The 21,632-nt window shown below is 43.4% G+C and overlaps 1 protein-coding gene across 1 annotated transcript in view; it reads right to left on the bottom strand.

The window, feature by feature from the left end:
- Positions 1–21,632, bottom strand: part of NOL4L (nucleolar protein 4 like) — a 96,111-nt gene that overhangs the window by 44,368 nt on the left and 30,111 nt on the right. Inside the window, exon 4 of the mRNA XM_050918282.1 lies at positions 14,579–14,688. Coding sequence (XP_050774239.1) covers positions 14,579–14,688 — 110 coding nt within the window. The remainder of the gene's footprint in view (positions 1–14,578; positions 14,689–21,632) is intronic.

Here is a 21,632-nt window from a genome sequence, read left to right on the forward strand (position 1 = left end):
AAGCCTACTTTAGTGGGTTTAATAGATGCACATGCAAAAGTGAGTGTGGAAATTCAAAGATCAGGGTTAAAAAGCAGAACCTTAGAGTCTCCTCTTCTTTAAGACTTGGCACTTTTAAACCACTTCCATGCAAGGCCCTCAAAGAGCTTTACAGACATTAGTGAACTTGGCTTCACAACCCCTCTCTGAGGTTTTGTTATCTGCATTTTAGAGACGGGGAAACTGAAATATACAGAATGTATGTGACTTTACCAAGATCCCATAGCAAGTCTACGGCGGAGCTGGATACAGAGCCTACATAGATTTATTGGCTATGAAGCATTTTGCTTGTATTGGACACACTGCGTTAGATACATTAAGCCCACTGTATGGAAAACATACCATGTAATAAAAAATAAGCTGTGTTGTAATTTTGCAGCACCACATCTTTACAGATTTGTTGATCCTTGTGGAAGGCTTTTTTATAGACTCACTAAACAGGTTGAGATCTGGGCTTGTTTAGGATTTTATTGGGGGGAGAAGTTACATGCTGCTTGTCATTCTGTTGGGAAGAGTCCATATCCTGACAACAGCAGACTGAACACATCCAGTCCTTTGATTCACATGTGGTTCACAATGGTCAGGAAGAAACGTAACTTAATAAAGGCAGAAGTATATGAATGTTGGAGGAATACTGACCCCACTTATTCAGTATGCTCAGTTCCAGACTAAAGCAAGTGGGCCATATTAGCGGTGTGCCAGTGGTTAATATGCACCAGAGACTAGGAGTGTGTTCACTAGCATTGACAATACGTTGCACTTCTGAATATCTCCAAGCACTTTATTAAAAACAATGAAGCAAGCTGCACAACATTACAGTGAAGAAGGGTACCAGATAGCTAGGGATCGGCCTCTCTTGGCACCACAGCAGCCTCTCAGGGAACACAGAGCTGTTTAGCAGCACATTGCAACACAACACGACAGTTTGGGACAGGAAATAAAGAATATTATGTTCAACTAAAAACACAGGAGGAGTTTAGGGAGGTAGACTGTAATTTGCCCAAGGCACCAGGGTTAATACCATTAGTCTTACATAAAATTCCGTGTGATCATCAATAACACCAAAGGATTAGGGCCTCGTTTCACATCTCTGCAGCATGGTTTGTCTCACTCAGCCCAAGTTTTGGCATCAAATTGTTTTGTTTGTACTTGGACAGTGCACTGAGCACACACTGCTATTTTACAAAGCCTGGGAAATCTACTCTGGGAAAAAATGTTTGTCATGACCTACCCAATCTAAAAGCTTTTAAGATTCATTCCAGTTTTTACTATCCTCAGTGTTACGGTTAATTATAATAATAAAAAAAATACATTCATTCAAAGCAAGCCATTCATACAGTTATCATCCATCTGACTTCTGATATACCACAGGCCATTAAATTTCACCGTTACCCCTGCACTGAGCCCAATAACTTGTGTTTGCATAAAGCATCTGCCAGAAAGGCATCTATTCTTGATTTCAAGACATCAAGAGATGAAGAATCCACCACTTCCCTTGGTATTTTGTTCCAATGAACAATCTCCTTCACTGTTAAAAATGGGTGCCTGGTTTCTAACTTGAATTTGTCTGGCTTCATCTTCCAGCCATCGGTACTTGTTATAGCCTCTGCTAAATTAAGGAGCTCTTTAATCCCTGGTATTTCTCTCCCCAAAGGTACTTATAACCTGTAATCATGTCACCTCTCAGGGCATGTCTATGTGACAGACACCACAGCTGCAGCGCTGCAGTTACAGCACTCTAGTGCTGCAGTGTAGACCTCTCAACACACAGTAGCTAGGCTGATGGAAGATTTCTTCCATCCATCTAGCAGTGTCTACACTGGTTTTAGGCCAGCTTAACTACATCTCTCAAGGGTCTGCATTCTTTACATCTCTGTGGGACACATTTGGCTGTAGCTCAGGCCTGAATCGTCTTTAGGATAACCTAAACAGATTGAGCTCTTTAAGTCAGATTGAACTCTGTAAGGCATTTTTTCCAGCTCTCGATTAATTTTTGTGGCTCTTTTCTGCACCCTCTCCAGTTTCTCAACAGCTGTTTTAGAATGTGGACTCCAGAGCTGGACGCAGTATTCCAGTATCTGTCTCACCAGTGCCATTTACAGAGGTAAAATCATCTCCTTACGCCTACTCCCCTGTTTACATATCTAGGGATCATATTTGCCTTTTTGTCACAGCATCACACTGGCAGGTCATATTGACTTGCTTGTCCACTCCAACCCTTAAACCTTTTTCAGAGTCCCTGTTTTCCTGGATACAGTATCTCATTCTGTAGGTATGACCTGCATTCCTTGTTCTTAGATGCATAACTTTACTTTGGCTGTTAAAACACAATTTGTCTGAATGGACCCAACTTACCAAGGGACCCAGATTGTTCTGCCTGCCTTGTCTTCATGATTATTTACTACTCCACCAACCTTTGTCATCCGCAAATTTTATCAACAGTGATTCTATATTTCCATATGATTTGATGAAAATGTTGAATAGCATCAGGCCTAGTACGGATCCCTGTAGAACTCCAGTAGATACACCCCCATTTGACGAACAATGATGAATTAAAGGATAGGAATACAATTAATGCCAGTCAACATAATTTTAATGGAAAATAGGGCTTGTCAAACAAACCTGATTTCATTCTTTAAGGAGATCTGTCAGTTTGCCAATTCTTAATCCATTTTAAGTGTGCTTTATTGATACTGAACAGTGCTAATTTTTAGCCAAACCCTCTTACAAAAGTCTATTACACCCATGCAGCTACCTTTATACACTGCACCTGTAATCTTCTTAAAGAATGAAATCAGGTTTGTTTGACAAGATCTATTTTCCATAAAAATTATGTTGACTGGCATTAATTATAGTCCTATCCTTTTAATTCTTTATCAACTGAATCCCATATCAACTTTTCCTTTATTTTGTCCAGGACTGGCCTATGGTTCCCTGGATCATCCTGCTTGCCCTTTCTGAATATTGGCACAATATTAGAACTCTTTCAGTCTTTTAGAATTTCCCCAGCATTCTAAGATTTGTTAAAAATTAACATCAGAGGGCCAGACATCTCCTCCACCAATTCTTTTAGGACTCTTGGATTCAAGTTATTTGGACCTGATGATTTAATTTTTTTATTCCTAGTAAAAGTTGTTTAACAACCGCATTAGTTACTAATGGACTGGAAAGTACTTCATTATCTTGATGTGATATAAGTACATCAACCTGCTTCATTCCAAATACAGAACAGAAATTCTTACTGAACACTTCTGCCTTTTCTGAATCACTATTAACAATTTTACCATCTCCACTGAATAATAAGCCTATACCATTGTTAGGATTTATTTTGTTCCTAATATACTTTTAAAAAAATCCTTATTGTCTTTAGCCCTGCCAGCTATGGATTTTTCCCTTTGCTTCCCTTATCATTTTCTACACTTCACATCTTCTAAATTATATCAATTGTTAGTTATTTCCCCCTTTTTCCATTAGTTATGTGTGGCTTTTTTATTTTTAATTGCTGCCTTCACTTTGCCACTTAACGTGGATGGTCTGTTAACCAAAGTTGTCCTCTTTCTTGATGGTGGAATCATGGCTTTTTGGCCATCTAATAAGCTCTTCTTAAAGAACTCCCAGTTTTCATTCACATTTTCCTGTATAAATATTTCCTCTCAACCAAATTTGCTCATAATTTTCTTCAGATTTGTGAAATTAGCCTATTTGACGTACCAAATCTATCTATTGTTGGTTGGGATTGTCTTCTGTTTGCCCATGTTGAACGTAATCAGGTTAGATCACCAGTCCTAAGCAACAACCAACTTCCAATTCAGTGATTAATTTATCTTGATCCATCATAATGAGATCCAAAACAGTTACCTCATGTTGGGTGCAATACCTTTTGTGTTAGAAAATTTATCATCTGTAATTTTTAGAAACTCTAATTATGATTAACTACTGGCCGCATGAGACTTCCAGCATATGTCTCCCAACCTGAAGTCCTTCATAAAATGCCAGGAAGATTACAGATGACAGGATGGGTATATAAACTGGTATGAGAGGACAGACCGAATGCAGAATACAGATATGGCTGTAAATTTCAAAGGGTAATATAGTTTAAACCACACAAATACAGTCCTGAATACTGCTCTAATACAGCTTTCACCAAAACACCAAGGCAATAGAGATTGTGACAATGAACTTATCTTAGGTGCTTTATACAAAATAATTCACAAGTGGGGAGCGGGGTGAGAGGGTGGGGGAGAAATAATACATGAAAGGAGTGAAATTCTTAAATTTAGAACCATTTTGTCCCCAAATATTATTTACTGGGTAATTTTTACCATCGTTAGAGTTTCAAGCCAATATTCAAAGTTGAATCAAAAGGCTGATATACATACCAACTTGTACCAGAAAGCCTATGCTAATTCAGCTCCAACAGCAGCTCCTGCCATTCACTCATTATATAACCCCCGGCCCATTTCTGTATCATTTATACCTGGTTACCAAACCCCAGACTGGACTGTACTGAATCTGCCAAAACAGCAGAATGTCCAGATCAGAGGGAGTCAGTTTGGCATTTCAGTTTAAAGATTTGTTCCTTTTAAAGTCTTAAGAGTCTGCCAGCCATTGTGTAAGATAGGATGCCTTAATGGAAGTCATGCTGAATGGCCTAGTATGAACCCTGAAAAAATAAATTCAGGACTGAGTTGGAATAAAACCAGACGGAATAGCTTGCCCAGAGAATGACTGCCTTAAACTTGGACTACCCTCGCATTTAAAAAATGATAGTATTCATCATTTAAAAATTAGGTGATAGAAGCATTAGGGCTAAACAGCAAACATTATCTTTTTGCTCTTTTTAATTACTAGTTTGTAACAATCAGGAGTTCAGAAGATAGTTTAGTGCCCCAGCAGTCATCCTACACTGAGTTACTTCTGCATAGTGTGGAAATTGTAAAGGACCTGATTCTCCTCTCACACCTGTGCGAATTTGTTTAAAACCAGTGTGAGAGGAGACGCAGGCCACAGGAGACTCTGCACGTTCTTGTGACCTCAAACTAAATTCTGCTCTCAGTTATGCCAGAGTAAATCTATTGACTCCAATGGAGCATTCCAGATTTTCTTAGGAGTGAGAACAGAATTTGGGCTGGGCTTTTCAGAGTAACCTCATTACTCTTGGGGAGTTATTTTGGAATGTTGCTTTCCAAGGTCTGTACTCTCTGCAGGGAGCCCCTGCTTGTCATTTATGAAGGCTCAAGTAGAAGTTCCTGATTCTACTGTCTTCTTTGTTCCTCAGCCCAGATAAAACACCCCAACACTCTTCCACCTGTGCTTCCTTTGGGACACGCTGCTGTTTTAATATTGCTGTGTCTAGCGGCACCAGTAAATCATAGACACGGCACACAATTTTCCCTGGATAATGAAGTTAAAAGGCCATCTTGACATCCATTCATTTAACGGTTTCTGTAGATCAGTTACCCCAAGAAAAGTGAGTTCCCCATGGTGCTGCTGGGCACAATTAATCATTTATGGCATAAGCCAAGAGGCACACAAGTCAGTTATTTAATTTATTTCTATTAGTGCCACCAAATGCTAGTTAATTGCATGGCAATAAGGTGACATTGCTTTAAAGATGAACTAGAAAGCAATAATTAATTATTTAAAGCGGTGTTTGAGATATACAAAAAGAACCTCAAAATGTTTGCTTCCACTTCTTCTTAGAAACAAGACCTGATTCTTGGAGGACTTTTGCAGTCCTTGGGGCACCTCGAACATCACAGCTGGAGACCAAAACCAGAGCTGCAGCTTTCTAATCCTAAAACTCCACATCCTCGCTGCCTCAATTGGGGATTGGGAGAGCAGCAACCTCCATTCCATGTCTTCCAAAGATTGCCCAAGTCCTCCAGAAAAAAGAGCAAGATCATTACCTGATATTTCTAATATAGAATACGAACAGGGAAAAAATGAGCTGGGGGAGGAGGGGGACTGAGTCCTGTTTTATTATTATTCGTCACTCACAGCAAGATCACCTTTACAGTTATTTTCTACACAGCTCTAGGGATAGTGAGGAAGAGAAAACATGGGTTTCTTGAGCTCTAGCTGGCAAGCCAGGCACCTGACATTGGTGGAAATTGTAAGGATTTGCCCATCAGCTCTCCTGTCCTTCAGTCCCCAGTCTCTCCAAGCTAAAGTTGCCATGAGACTGCTTCCTTGAGGAGATCGCCCACCCATCTGTATTCTGCATTCAATGTTCCAGGATGCAAATCAGCCTCTTTTTCCTTAGTCTTTGGATTCTCCTGAAAATATCAACTCAAGTAGAAATTCCAGTTGAAAACTTTCAAATGGTTCCAGTTGGCCAACTAGGTTTTGGAACAAAGCAATGGCTCTGCTGGTTAGGGGGGCCACTGATCCTTGAAAAACCAGTACAAAGCAACAGAATCCAAAGAAAAACATCAGAAATTAACAGAGACCAGCCGAAGGACTCTAATGAAGATGACCTGAATGTCAGCTGGAGAGGGCTTCAACATGATTCAATAACGTGGTCCAAGCACCTCCATCCAGGCAATCCTGAGTACAGCACAGGTGAGAGGCCATTGCGCTGTAATATAGTTCCTCACATGGTCAGTCAGTCTCTATGGACAGGCCCTAAAGCTACCCTGGAGAATTTTATTTCAGGTAATGTGTCCCTTTGCTCACAGACGTTCCTCAGAGACCTTTGGGCAGATTTTCAGAAGAGCTCAGCTCCCATTTAGATGGCTAAAGAAACTGGCCAGATTTTCACAAGTGCCAAACAGCTCCCGCTCAGAACAATGGGAGCTGCTGTGTGCTGAGCACGTTTGGAAATCTGGTCCATTGTGAATTAACCCTCTTAGGTCACATCTACACTAGAGAGCGTACACAGACACAGCTGTACTGAGGCAGCTACGCAGCTGTACGATGGCTTGTAGCCACTCTATGCCGATGGGAGAGAGCTCTCCCATCAGCATCATAAAACCATCTCCACGAGCGGCGGCAACTCTGTCCGACGGAGATGCTCTCTCACCGACATAACACTGTCCACACCAGCACTTCTGTTGGGTAACTTATGTGGCTCAGGGACTGTTTTTTTCAAATCCCAGAGCAATGTAAGTCCTACCGACAAAAGTAGTAGTGTAGACATGGCCTTAATTCTTACTCCTTTTGTAACTGTTTCCCAATAATAATTGGCATTAATATTCCTTTATAGATTATAATGCCAGAAGAGACAATTCTGATCATTTTAGTCTCACCTCCAGTGTAACCCAGGCCATAGGACCTTCCTGAATTAATTTCTACTTTAAACTAGAGCAGATCTTTTAGAAAAAACACTCAGTCTTGATTTAAAAATTTCCAATGATGAAGAATCCACCACGATCCTTGGTAAATTGTTCCAATGGTTAATTACCCTCACTATTAAAATTATGCAGCTTCCTTCTAGTCTGAATTTGTCTAGCTTCAACTTCCAGCCATTGGATCTTGTTATCTTTTTGTGCTAAACTGTGGAGCCCTCCATGATCACATTTCTGTTCCTCATGTAGGTACTTACAGACTCTGCTCATCACTCCTTAACCTCCTCTTTGTTAAACTAAACAGAGTGTGCTCCCAGGGTCATTCACGATAGGGTATGTTTTTCAATTCTATAAGTATTCTTGTGATTCTTCTCTAAACCCTCTCCAGTTCATCAGCATCCTTCTTGACTTGTATAAACTGGAGAGGGTTTGGAGAAGAGGCATAAGAATGATTAAAGGTTTGGAAAACATGCCTAGTACTGAAACACTCAAACAAACTTGAATTATCATATGTGCAACTCCTGTGTCCACTTCACTTTTCCTTCACCAATACCGTAACCCTGTCAGGGTGCGACGCATTAGTGGCTGTTCTAGGTGCTTGGTCTCCCAGAAAAAGTCAGAAAATGTCCTCAAGACTCAAGGTTGAGGGCACCCAGGACACACTGGTTCTTTCCCAAATATCCCCTCAGGATTAGGTTACGCAGCTAACTTTGATGGAAAGTCCTTTTCCTGTGGAAATCTGAACAGCAGCACTCATCTCTGGCTGCTCTTCTGCTCCCAGAAATCTCACTGGAGCAGACTGAAGGGCAAACTATTAACATTGAATAATTTCTTCCCTCAGTTGTTACATCTTGGAAAGGCTTAGGGAACCCACCTAACCAGGAAACGCTGGTGACAAGAGGAAGAGTTCAGAGGATGATATTCCTGATAAACTGAGGGTGAGAAAATATAAGCATTGTGGAAAGCAGCTGTAACCAAGGCGGCATACACTGGTTGGTGAAGGTAGAGCTGATTAGATGCAATTCAGAGTGGAAGCAGCTCAAGACAGTAGCCAATATATTTGCTTTCTAATTCAATGGGCAGTTGGTGAAGCAAAAGGAAAAAGAAACAACAAACTGAAAATGCATGAAATTGCAGACCGAGGGACAAGAGTGTGACCAATTCAGTTTTCTCTTTTCAAGACTAGAAGATCTAAGAGAGGCCAGAGGGAACTAGGTAAACAATGTGATATTTTTCCTTGAGCCAAGAAATCATTTAGTGCCTGAATCCTATAGTTCCAAGTTGGGCAAAACTCCTGTTGACATTAATGGGAGTTTTTTTCTGAATAGGTATTTGAGGATTAGACCCTTTAAAAATCCTAATCCTCGGGCCACATAGGTCAGTCTTCTTCAAGGATTCTGGGATCTTCATATTTTGCAGAAAGCATGTTTTTTCATGTTGCAGAGTTGCCACTGGAGGTGGAAGATTACAGTCAAATCCCTGGTGCAGAGTAACATTTGCTGACCTATTGTGGCTAACTGAAGGCTCAGCCCTGCAGAACTTACTCATGCTAACCTCCTATTGAAGAAGTCACTGAGGGTGGTGGTACAGGGCCCATACTTATGAGTTTTTGTCATGTGATGTGGGGCCATTTCTGGGAACAGTAACTCCAAGTAGACCTAGAAATGCCCACTGTTAAAAGAAATGTTAAATATGGAAGAATTAATAGCATTACTGCATCCAAGGGTCTGTTTGGCAAATACGCTTTCCTCCCTTTATAAATATTTTGTATTGACTTTCACGTAGTTACATAATTTATCTAAAGAGGGAAACACTTCATAGCATAGTCATAGGGCTCAAATCTCATGGAATACATGACACTCCTAGGCTTTATAAAGAACAAAATGGTCTGATATGGCACCCACAACATCACTGCGAGCTTTGTCATTGACTTCAGTGGAAATAGGTCGAAGCCTTAGACTGCAGGCTCTTTGGGGCAGGGAACAGGTTTTATTTATACAGAGCCCAAACTTGCAAGGCACTGAATAACCTTCAATTCCCACTAAATGTGGTAGGTGTTGAGGACACCCAGTACCCACCTAGGGCTGCCAATTCTCTATGCACACAAAACCGAACACCCTTGCTCTCCCCCCTGCCCCACCCCTCCTCTGAGGCCCTGCCCCATGCTCACTCCAGACCCTCTCCCTCTGTCGCTCACTCTCTTCACCCTCATTCACTCACTCATTTTCACTGGGCTGGGGGAGAGGCTTGGGGTGCGGGAGGAGATGCAGCCTCCAGGATGGGGCCAGAAATGAGGGGTTCAGGGTGCAGGAGGGGGCTCTGGGCTGACGCAGTGGGTTGGGATGAGGAAGTGGGTGAGTGCTCTGGCTGGGGGCGCAGGCTCTGGGGTGGGGCTGGTGCTGAGGGGTTTGGAGTGCAGGAGGGGGCTCTGGGCTGGAGCTGAAGGGTTCAGAGTGTGGGAGGGGGCTCTGGGCTGGTGCAAGGGGTTTGGGTAGATGAGGGTGAGGGCTCCAGCTAGGGGTGCAGGCTCTGGGGTGGGGATGAGGGGCTTGGGGTGCAGGACGAGACTCTGGGCTTGGTGGGTGGAGGGTGGAAGGGGGCTCAGGGCTGGAGCAGGGCGTTGGGGTTAGGGGTTCAGGCTCCGGGTTGCACTTATCTCAAGCAACTCCCGAAAGCAGCAGCATGTCCCCCTTCCGGCTCCTATGCGGAGACGCAGCCAGGTGGCTCTGCGCACTACATTACAATCTGCAGGCGCCGCCCTCACAACTCCCACTGGCCGTGGTTCCCAGCCAATGGGAGCTCTGGAGCTGGTGCTTGGGACAGAGGCAGCGAGTGGAGCCCCCTGGCTGCCCCTGTGCCTAGGAGCAGAAGAGGGGGACATGCTGCTGCTTCCCGGAGCCGCGGGGAGCCACAGCAGGCAAGAAGCCTGCCGTAGCTCCACTGCGCCACCAAGCGGTATATATACCTGCCCCTGGAAATTTCCACCACATGCATCTGAAGAAGTGGGTATTCACCCACGAAAGCTCATGCTCCAAAACGTCTGTTGGTCTATAAGGTGCCACAGGATTCTTTGCTGCTTTTACAGATCCAGACTAACACGGCTACCCCTCTAATATGTGCTCTATGAAACTTTATTTGCATACATTTAAAAAACAAAAGCCATAAAAGGAGTTGCAGTTGCTCAGCATTGCTCAGAATTTAGCCCTGAGGCTGTATAGCCTGATCAGAATCTCCAAGTAATTTAAATAAATGCCTTTAGCACCAGTGAAGTAAAGAGCATTCATTGAAGGGCTGAGCCAGCTAAGTGGATGTGAAACATTAGGATTTCCTTTGAACATTAAGCATCAAGATTTAAGTCACAGCAGCTTCTCAAATTAGCCACCACATCCTTGGGCAGAAATTGGTAGTCGCAGGATCCACTACCTTCACACAGCAGAAATGGCATGGATAAGTTACAAATGTAAGATCAAATGGATAATACCCAAACATTTAGTTCAGCCCCAGGCAGGAGGGATCCAGGGAGATTAGTCCATTTTAACAGATTGCCCCTCTGTCACTTTTCCCACTCTTTCCATCCTGAGCAAAATGATCCTCTTTAACCTTTGGCTGGCTGATTCCATATCCAGGAAAGATGAACGTTCTATTATAAACAATATGACACTTTCTGGGAAACTGAGGTATAGCATCAGTTCCATAAGGTCTAACCTAATACTGGTTAACACCTTTCGCCTGCTCTGAACCCCTGGGATAAGGTCAGGCAGGGGAGAACATTATATTGGGACCTGATTTCATGTTTGTTTCCTTTAATATGTGCTCTTGATCCATCATGTCCAGATGCATCACAGCTAAAGTAGAGTAACATTCATGTCTTCTCCCCACTGCAGCACACTCCCTCACGCTCCATCCTCCCTACCCCCCCAGTGCACTCCTCCCACCACCCAACCTCCCAGCACCCCAGCCCTGACACACCACCATCCACCTCACACCTTCTCTACTCCCAGACCCAGGCACAGCAGGCTCCCCTCTGCGCCACTCTGCCCCCACAGCTATGGCCACAATCTCCTCAAGCTTTCAGAAGTGTAAGTTATATTTCCAAATATTGTAGATCCTATTTACAGGGGGCCCTGCCTGGCCTGACTTCAGGGGGATTGCATGAGTGCAAGCGAGGGCAGGATTTGGCTAGTGTGTCTTGCTTTAAAAAGAATCTAGTACATTATCCATGACTGGAAATGGGCTTGAGGACTCTTTACTGACAGATATTCAGTATAATCATTTGGACGTATCTTTCTACTAACAAAGGAATTTTTTGAAGTGGTTTTAACTATGATGTGTGACCTTGGGAAAATCATTTAAGGCCATTTTCAGAGGTGCTGAGTACCTCCAGCTTCCGTTGACATCAACTATCTACCTGTCTGTCTTAGGAGTTCATTGGACTGCCCATCAAACTACTATTGGAGTGTCTTCCGCAGAAGATTAAATTGGCAATAGCAAAGTCCCTTGTGAACTTCAACTGGAGATGCAGGTGCTCAGTAATTCTGAAATTCAGACCCTTAACATCTCTATGCATCATTTCACCCATCTGTAAAATAGAGATAATAATGCTTACCTATGTTACAGTGGTGGTGTAAGGATTAATTAATGTAATCTTTGTATAGCACTGTAAGATCCTCAGATAACAATTGCTTCCGAAGTGCACAGCATACATTACAATGGTCTCCTTGTTATGCCTGTGTTTCTGTTCCCTGTTTCCTGGGCCGTGCTGAGAGAATCTTGTATCTTTTCTCTCATGAACTAGTAACTTATCAGGCTCCTCTCCACCTGCCTGTGTCCTCCAGTGAAGTCTCTGATGTATTTGCTTTGTATGTCTATGAAGATAAATATTCTAATAGTTTCCTTACGGTGTAGTGGTTTCAAGGTACCTCTGTTTGCAAGTCCGAGCTCAGGACCAGGGCAATGGAATATGTCATCTGAAAACCTTCTGCTGTTTTCAGCTAATTAGGTATTTTTTTTTTTGTTCTTTGGCATTTATCTCCAATCACCTTCTACTCCTGAGCTGGCGCGTCAGGGAGAGGGTTATTTTCAGAAAGGGGAATAAATTCAGTTAGTAAAATCAGATAACTCAGTGTGTGGGTCTGCCCAGCAACAGTCATCTTGTTTGCAGCTTTCTACTCCTCACACTGGACTGTTTTCGAGGCTCAGTTAGCTAGATGCAAAAGCATTTCTAGGTAGCAGTACATGTCCTATACATCTTTTTAGTGACAGGTCCAAGAACAGAACTGAGGACACACACTTGCTATTGCTGTAATTTACTGAGAAAAAATTCCAGACACAAACATTCCTGAACTCTAGAGTTCAAAACTCAGGTCCTACATCAAATTCTACTGATTTCCAAGGTATTTGGGTTTGGCTCATTGTAAAGGTAAATTCAATATGGAAATTCAGATCCATATTTATGACTTGGATCTGGGATTTTGGTTAAGATTCATCACATATTTTTAGTTAATTGAGTTTTAGAGACCAGGAGAATGAAGTCATCTCTTTCATAGAACAGGTAAAGCACAAGCAGTGATTAGGCAAACCTCCCACACACTCCTGCTAATATGCCTCATCCCTGACGTGAAAGGACCTCTTCCTGCGTTGAGATAGGAGTTCAGTCTCCATGACCCATATGGTCCATAGCCTTGCAGTAAAAAACATCAATTATGGTGGGAGATTTTGTGGATTGAGACTCGCCAACTCATTTCACATAAGTCACTGAACAGTCAGCAATTGTTAACAATTTTTGGCCAGCTCATCCAAGGATGGATATAGAACCAGTGATCAGATTCTTTGTTTTGCTACTGATCCCCTGAGCCATCCAAGCCCCTTGAACTGATCCAGTTCAGAATCCAATTTTTTCATGATGTTCAGAACCAGTTTCTGAGGAAAGAGATTCTAGGTTGGTGAAGATGTAGAACTGTCTATAATTCTACAGCATCAGACTCCACAACTGATTGCAAAATCATTAGATCCCCAGCTTTTCACAGTTCTAAACTCTAATATTACCCACTGGAGAGAGACTGTTAAACTCGAGTGTCCAGCATATGAAAGTAAAAAGCTATGCTGAAGTGCACTCTCCAACATGTAATTTAGCCCCACGGTAAGATGTTTTTCCACTGACCCAATGAAAAGATTCAACATCTATTTCCTCAGTCCCTGCAAATAACCACAATCCGGCACTTTACACCCCTGCACTGAGTCCTCTCTTCAGGCTGCCATCAGATAACAACCATCCATGTACTTCAACTTTACCTTTCAGGTTAACACTTGACCAGTGCCTCCTGCTTGCTACAACACACACACACACACACACACAACTCCTCAGCTCCTGGTGGCAATGGGAAGCTAGGGAGAAAAGCATAAGGGGATCAGACTCCAACCTATATTTGGTGGGAAGAAAATCTGACACTTGGTTTCTGAAGTGCCAGCAATTCAACTTTGTGGGGAGTAAGGAAAGTGTATTCTTTTTATAGTCTGTTTCCATGGTGCATTGAGGATCCCTTGGCAAATTCTGCAGCTGCAGAACATTGGAAAATTCCATGGCCTGGGTATAATCATGTGGCAGTCTACCCCCTCCATTCCCAAATCAAAATCCAGAGGTATAATATTGTCACCAAACAGCTGAGCCTCTTCCCAGACGGAGACAAGAAGGAAGTGACTGGAGCTGATTCTCCAGGAAGACGCCGAACAACTCAAGAAAAGAGAACACCTGAGCAACAGAAGCAAAGCCTAGGGATCAGTCCTGATCTGCTAAAGCCCTTAAGCAGTTTGGAAGGTGGCAGAGATATACATTCCTCTTCATCATGGATATTTTTATATTAATTTCACTTAAAACCAGCATATGTCTAAAGAACATGCAGATAGTAATGAACAATAACTGCACTGAATACATTTCTGTTCCTCTCCTCTGTGCCCTTTCGGCAAAAACCCTGCATGGATTTTTAGAGACAGACTTTCAAAAACAAAATGTTGCATGCACGCAACCTACACACAGCAACACTCTCTGCAATTGTGCAATTCCCAACTTGCACGTGCACACAAGCTAGACATGTGCAAAACTGTTCCTGTGAAAATCTGGTCATCACTACTTTGAGATGCCAAGCATCAGCCATTCACCCTACTCTGTCAGTCTGTACAGAAATCTGCTCTGGTGCCACTCAGCACCTCTTGAAATAAGACAGACTCTGTTAGTCAGGAAGAGAGCAACTCACCTGCTCCTGTGAATTCATGACCCGCAGCTTCATTTGCTTCAGATAGGTGGAGGTGAGAGGCATGTTGTAGTCAATGATTCCAGACACCAAAGAGGAGGGTGGCTCATTTTCTGAAGTAAAAAACAAAAGGAAAGCTCCTTTTAGACGTGAGATCCTGGCAGCACAGACCTGATGCTGTACTACCATCAGCATTATTTAATATCTGAATTGCAGTAACCCTTCAAAGCTCCCATTCAGTATTTGGGCCCACTGTGCTACATGCTGCATAAAGGCCCCACCCTGCTGGGAATTCCCTTTCACTGCAAAGGAACCATCCTATGTGGAAATGGTTACACATAATGCAATATTTTTAGTTTGGGTGACTAAACATTAAACGCAGAATGAAACATCTAACCCTGCCAGAACACTCAAAACCACCTCTGACCAAAAGGAACACAGAGAGAGTTTCACAAACAACCAGATTTTTCCAGCCAGTTGTTGTGCTGCAAAGTTGCAACCATTTTGATGGGGACTCTTTCATTTTGGGGTGAATGTTAAGGCAGTTTTGGAAGTACTTCCCTCTTGTGATGGAGATTGTGTTTCAGTGAGATAATTAAAATAACCTTTTTATTTATTTATTTTCTTAACCTGTCCCTATTGACAGCTTTCTATATATCCACATGAAGACTTAGTGATCATCAGGAAGACAGATTCAGACCACTCAAGCAAACAGTATTTCCAGCCAGTCAAGTAGAGTCCACTGTAAAGCAAACTCTTCATTATTTTCTAGACCTTATGTCATCCGTCCCTTGTCTGCGAGGCCATAGGCACTTACTTTCTGAGTTCCCAGGGGTGCTTGACCCCCCTGCTCAGTCCCAGGTCCCGGCCCCGCTCTTCCCCCTCTAGGGAACTAGCCCCAAATGTGAGAAATTGACAAAACTTCAAGAATGCATTCAGGGCAGCAGCCACCTGATCCGAGAGCAGCCAGTGGGCCATAGTGGAGCAGCCATTATCCCAAAGACCATTTTTTATAAAATACTGTATCTTCATTTTCTTTCTTTTGTATGGCTGGATGTTGCCCTTCTCTCTCCCTGGCTTTGGCCAATAGATTAATTAACACTTCCTTGCCTGCATGTCACAGGCACACAAAATAACCCACTATCCTACGTGGGATAATGTTAACTAGTGAAACAAAAACTGCTAAGAATCCAGTGCAGAAGGGCTCCCACGAACTGGCTGCAGGAAAGGGGAGAAAGCTCCCAGGGACACATATCATATCTTTGCCAAATGGGACTAAAACCGATTCAGAGCATCATAAGGTTCAACACGTGCTGTCTGATCACCCTACTAACTATCAGGGTGGTTAAACACTGGAATAAATTGCCTAGGGAGGTTGTGGAATCTCCATCTCTGGAGATATTTAAGAGTAGGTTAGATAAATGTCTATCCGGGATGGTCTAGACAAGATTTGGTCCTGCCATGAGGGCAGGGGACTGGACTTGATGACCTCTCAAGGTCCCTTCCAGTCCTAGAATCTATGAATATAAATCTACAAATAAATAAATAAATCAGCGGCATAAAAGCTGTGCTCAGCTCAGGCAGTCTCAAACAGCATTAATGAAACAGTGAAAACTATGTCCACAGTGGGGTCTATGTGGTAATATGATCAGGCACCTGACTGGACTTCCTGCAAAATACTGTCTCCTAGCACTTGGTGAGCGAACTTAGAAGCTGCCACTTGCTCCAGAGCATGAGCTGGACCTGGCAAAAGACATTTAGAATGAGCACCCAGCAAGGCTGAGCTTGTAGCCTCTCAATGTCATAGCAAGACCTGATTGTAGGAAAAAAGACAGAATCTCAGAAGATGGGTGGAAAAGAGCTGTGACTTCTTCAGGGAAGAAGGAAACACTGCACTTGCATCTGTGTGTGTGGCCATAGAATCTTGGTGGACCCTATGGCTAGTGGTTTTTGTCTTCCCAAGAGCAGTCCCATGTTGTGAATCCAGTTTTAAGAAAAGAGGACTTGTGCATAGAGTGAGTGAAGCATGCATTATGGGTTTGCAGCAGCTATGGAGCTGGTGTGATGGGGTACAGTCCCCACACTGTTGAATGAGGCCAGGTAGGCCCAATCAGCCAATTAAGGCCGCTAATTAGAAAGAAGCTCACCTGTGATGGAACAGGGGGGTGTCTATAAAGCCATGAGGCTGGAAACAGTGTGAGGCAGCAGTGAGGAAGCCTGCAGTCTCTCTTCCTGAGGCAGGGGAGCTAGGAAGGGTTTACTTAGTAGGCCTAAGGGAGAGGGGTCTGACTAGGAAGGCTGATGAAAAAGAAGCTTCAAGGGGCATGTTAGGAAGTCATTCAGGGGCAAGAGCAGTAAGGTTGGTGAAGTCCTTGACCAGCTGCTTGCTATAGGGCCCTGGACTAGAACCCAGAGCAGAGGGTGGGCCTGGGTTCTCCTACCATCCACTGCAGAGTGCTATTGCTGGGGGCAGTGAATAGGAAGACTGCTGGAGTCACTGTGGGCATGACACAGCACAGTGAGAATGAGGACTGCCTCATGCTGCTGATGCAGAAGGACTCTGAAAGACTCCCCAGGAAGGGGAAACCATGGTGTGACTCAGCCACAGTATTGCAACTTTGTGAGCAAGAGGAGAGCTGCAAGGATGGAAGTCCAGGAAGGGGGCACTGAACCGGGTGGAGCTAATCCCAGAACTGCCAGAAGGGGGTGCCACCCAACAGTGAGTAGAGCACCCTGTGACAAAAAGAGCGTTGTCATATTTGGACCAGACCTCTTTTCCCCCTGCCCCAGGCATGAGGGAGGGTAGGTCTGTGTGAGATGAAAAGAGAAAAATCTCTCCCTCTAGGATGCTTCATATCCACTGCTGAAGCCCTCAGGCTGAAGTAGCCTTTGCTGCTCTGCAGGGATCAATGGCTAGTGGATCTGAACATACCTGGGCTTGTCTTCCACCCCTGCTCATATCCCAGCCTACATGACGATGAATAAGGAGCTGGGCTGTGTAGTGTCCAGAGGCTGGAGACTCCCTGTGCTTTGGAAGAATCCCAGCTATGATGGTATGAGTAAGAGCAACGGGATGAAATTCTTACTAACAGAAAATGGAGGCTATCAGGAGGGGACAGAAAGGTCTATTAGTCCCCAGGAGATGTGGTGCAAGTTCCATCACCCTGGGACCTTGGAAACTAGTCTGGACAAAACCCTCCTGCATTGTAAGGGGGAAGGACTAAGTGGCATTAAGGGTCTTTTCATCCTCTAGTGTCTATGATTATACCTTCCATAGCACTACTACTATATGGTGGGGAGCGCGGGGGTGTCTGTTGCTTTGCTTTGGTCTTCTATCATATCTCTTATATGAAAACAAAATATAGCTTCTAACTTTCTGTGAAACGTCACCATACAAATATTGGGGTGTTTCTGTCATTATGATACTCTTTTTGCCTTGGTTTCACTGGAATCAAAACTCGCTGAACCTCAACTGTTGGGAATGGGCCACATCCACCCTGATTGAATTGGCCTCATTAGCATTGTCTCCCCCCACACTTGGTAAGGCAACTACCATCTTTTCATGTGCTGTACATTTATATCTGCCTACTGTATGTTCCATTCCATGCATCTGATGAAGTGGGGTTTAGCCCATGAAAGCTTATGCCCAAATAAATGTGTTAGTCTCTAAGGTGCCACAAGGACTCCTCCATTGTTTTTGTTGATACAGACTAACACTGGTACCACTCTGAAACTCAGTTACTTTAGAAATTCAGATAAATGAATATAGCCTGTCATTAATAAGGAGTGAGCATAGTGTGCTTATAGCATGTCAGCAGCGGTCTAGGATTAATCTGCTCTTCGTTCTCAGAGGGCTGGTTTCTGGGATTCCCCCAAGGACTGTACATGCAGGAGGTTTATTGGTATTCTAGGGATCTCTCTGCCCTAACTGTTCTGCTAATGTATACAGAGGAAGTGAGCTGCTAATGACAAACACTCTGCCCTTCAAAGATCTCTGCTGCTGGCAAGAGGAAGCAGCCTGAAAGCAGCTGGACCTTGAAGACCTCTGCTGTCTGACCGGGCGGGGTGGCAGCTTGAGGAGCACAAAGTGATAGCCCCAGAATATCTCAGTGGTGTGAGTTGGGGAAGGAGAAGGGTGTGTCCGCAGTGGCTTTTATCTAAGAACCTATGCCATCTGAGTGGGAGAAGAGATTAACAGTAGCCTCTTTCCAAAGATTCTTGCTATTCAGGGCTTAAGGCGAGCAAATTGACATCAGCTGACTCTCAAGGATCCCTGCTTTGAGGGCCAGTAGTGGCTTCTCAGAGGCTCTCTGCCCCTGCACAGCCTGATAGCAAACACTGCTTCTCCTAGCTTGTTCCACACTTCCCACCAGGCTTCCATCTTTCACATCACAATTGGGTGCTGAAGTAATTAATGCAGTTCCACAAATGGGGGATGATGTCACCAAATGGTGAATAAGCGGCAGGAGCTGATGAACTCTGGCAGTCAGATTCTGCCTTCATTTACACTGGTGTGAACCTGGAATCATCCCATTAACTTCAACACCTTTACTGTGCCTTTACTTCACTGTGACTCAAATAAGAATCTGGCCCTATAAAAACAAAGATTTTTTTCCCCAAGCCAATGTATCTAGTAATAAAAGATAGGGAAACCTTATTTTAAAAAGCCCTGGGGGCGGGGGGCTCCACATTTTATAGTCCTGCATACTGAATCCTACCAGGGGGCTGCTGCACTGGTTTATGCCATTATTGTAAAATACTGTCAGTGTATTTTTCTCTTTATAAAAATATTACAACTCCCCCCATGCCCGGAAACTATATATAACACAGGTAGAATTGTTTAGACGAGAGCTGGCCTGATCCTAATTCCACATCTACATAGCTCTAGTGGAGTTACTTATTTAACCAGCATCACTGAGATTATGATGAGGCCCAGTGTTGTTCCAAGTTTCCTATAAGCAAGACAATTTGTTTTTATGCATCACATTGGTGCCCTGCAGAGTTCAGCACAAGACCCGTTTACTCAGGGATTTTTCTGATCGGGAATGCAGCGAGGTGAGATTTGTTTGACAAATGATGGAGGTGAGAACTGGAAGGGAGGGTTCAGATTTTTTTCACCCTACTGTGAGTTACATTTTAGATGTGGGTGTGTAATCTTTCACCAAATGCCAATGTGATCTACTCCAGATAAAGTCCCACCTAAATATATATCAGTGGAATTAGCCAATGTTATTGATAAGAGTTAATCTAATCCATCTATCTTTCATAGGTTTCTAAGTAGGATCTGTGCCCTGCACAAAATTAAAGAGGAGAAAAGCTCAGAACAGAAAGGCATTTCTCTCTTTCTGCCCCTCTTGGCTGAGGAGCAGTGTGAAAGATTTTTTTTTTTTTTGGTGTGCTTGGTTTATTTTCGAAGAGCATTGATTTTGAGGGAAGGCTTTATTGAAAAGGTCTCTGTTACACTTTGATCAAGACAGTCAGGCTTTGGCTCAGCGTAGTCTCTTCTGACCACGAGTTCCATAGCCGGGGTTCAGTTACTGAGAATGTGTAGCACCCAGTGCTGTCTGGCCAGAATCAGCCTGTGCAGCTGCAGTGTCTCTGGGAAACACAGCTATTTCAGGAGATCCGGGACAATAAGGCAGTCTCTGAAATAGCCAAGTCCCATTCCATTAAGGGCCTGGAAGAACAGGGTCATGGCCTATCTCAGTGGTGGGACAGACAGCTCTGCTGGTGCTAGATGTTATTCAAGTGCTGTGAATTGGGTCTAGGGAACCCCTTATCAGACTATCCTATAGCCCAGTGGTCAGAGCACTCTCCTGAGAGCTAGCAGATCCCTGTTCAAATCCCTACTCCCCTTGGGTGGAGAGGAAATTTGAACTGGGGGTCTTCCGCATCCTAGATGAATACCCTACCACTAGGTGAAAAGTGATGAGGGAGCTCCTCCCTCCCCCGAAACCCTGACCTCTAGCAAAAGCACTTAACTCCAAAGTGGATTTCCAGTTGACAATTGCTAGCAGAGATAAGTGCCTCCCTGAAGTCAAGACTTAGGTGCCTATCTCTGAGAGAGGGGTGGTGTTTAGTGCACACCACTAGGTTGGCATCTCCCTTTGTCTAGCTTAGGCGGCTTCCTGACTAGAGTATTGGCTTTTGTGAATAACAGTCGAAAGCATCTCTCTCCCCATTCATTGTACAGGGAGCATAGGTGCCTAACTCAAGCTTTGTGAATTGCAGTGTGTTCCTGTGATTTTTCTAGGCACCTAAGAACCTTTGTGCATCCAGGCCTGAGTCTCTAATCAGCAGCATGGGAATATCCTGCAGTAATGAAGCATAGGCTAATAAATGTCACATGCTTATTTGGGACAATTTCTAAAAAATATACTCACTGCAATGCCTTTCAATAACTAGCTATGAATAAATGGCGCACACAATCCATTTAATTGGAACCTCTAAGGCTGTCCATAAGTCTGCTCACAGGAGTTAACTGGTGGGAGTTGGTATTTAATAGGCGAAATTTCCTGGTGCAGGGCACTTTTTTCATTTTATTTTGCTTCTCTGCTGAATGAGAGTAGCCAAATGCATCACATTTGCCTTAACATTTTAAAAATGTTTTAATTCTCTGTATTATGGGTTGTGTTTTTAATTATTTTTGCTCAAGAAAACCTCCCTGAGACAGTTTTATGTTTTGTACTTGGTAACACAAAATAAAAGTTTACAGCTCACCATAACAAATATTATAAACGCTGACTTCAGTGGCATTTTTCCCTTTTACATCAGCAGAGAATTTTGCCCAGTGTTATGCATTGCTTTTGTCTTTAAACTCCAAGAAGTGATAGGCTGACAAAGGAAGGATAATGAAACTAAATAATGGAGTTGTGGTGATGATTTGGTGTATACACTGATGTAGCATAATCTTGATTATCCAAACACTCTCTGTTATCCAAAATAGGGTCACAGCCTGCATGTCTATTAAGTACTGCAAATTACTTCATTATCAGAAACTTCAGTTATTCAAACTTTTCATTATCTTTCATTATGAAACTAATAGTTTAAAGGAGAA

Source organism: Gopherus flavomarginatus, chromosome 11 (genome assembly GCF_025201925.1).
Source record: "Gopherus flavomarginatus isolate rGopFla2 chromosome 11, rGopFla2.mat.asm, whole genome shotgun sequence".
Lineage (NCBI taxonomy): Eukaryota > Metazoa > Chordata > Testudines > Testudinidae > Gopherus > Gopherus flavomarginatus.